This window comes from Chaetura pelagica, unplaced genomic scaffold (assembly GCF_000747805.2).
Source record: "Chaetura pelagica isolate M959 unplaced genomic scaffold, ChaPel_1.0 scaffold463, whole genome shotgun sequence".
Lineage (NCBI taxonomy): Eukaryota > Metazoa > Chordata > Aves > Apodiformes > Apodidae > Chaetura > Chaetura pelagica.
In genome coordinates, this window is record NW_009952816.1 from 165042 (window position 1) to 165589 (window position 548).

The following is a 548-nucleotide window of genomic DNA, read 5'->3' on the forward strand; positions in this document are numbered from 1 at the left end:
CCCCAGGTGGTTTTGGACTGTCCTGCTGATTCATGCTTCGAGTACATCTACCAGCACGAGCCGTACCTGCGCGACCCCGTCGCCTACCCCAAAGTGCAGGTGAGTGAGGCTGAGGTGGGGCTGGACCCCCCCACACACACGTGCTGCCACGGACGGGGTGACTCTCTCCGTGTGTCACTGTCCCCCTAGATGCTGATCTACTTGTTCTACGTCCTCCCTTTCTTCTGCCTCTGTATCTACGGGCTGGTGCTTCCCGGCTGCTCCTGCCTGCCCGACTGGAGCCTGGTGTTTGCCGGCGCCGTGGCACAGGTGAGGGGTTGTGGGGGATGGAGGACACAGGGGCACAGGTGAGGGGCTGTGGGGGATGGAGGACACAGTGGCACAGGTGAGGGGCTGTGGGGGATGGAGGACACAGTGGCACAGGTGAGGGGCTGCGGGGGATGGAGGACACAGTGGCACAGGTGAGGGGCTGCGGGGGATGGAGGACACAGTGGCACAGGTGAGGGGCTGTGGGGGATGGAGGACACAGGGGCACAGGTGAGGGGCTG

At 64.4% G+C, this 548-nt stretch overlaps 1 protein-coding gene across 1 annotated transcript in view; it reads left to right on the top strand.

The window, feature by feature from the left end:
• Positions 1-548, top strand: part of HAPLN4 (hyaluronan and proteoglycan link protein 4) — a 14583-nt gene that overhangs the window by 3290 nt on the left and 10745 nt on the right. Inside the window, exons 8-9 of the mRNA XM_009995078.1 lie at positions 7-99; positions 190-309. Of these exons, the coding sequence (XP_009993380.1) occupies positions 7-99; positions 190-309 (213 nt within the window). The remainder of the gene's footprint in view (positions 1-6; positions 100-189; positions 310-548) is intronic.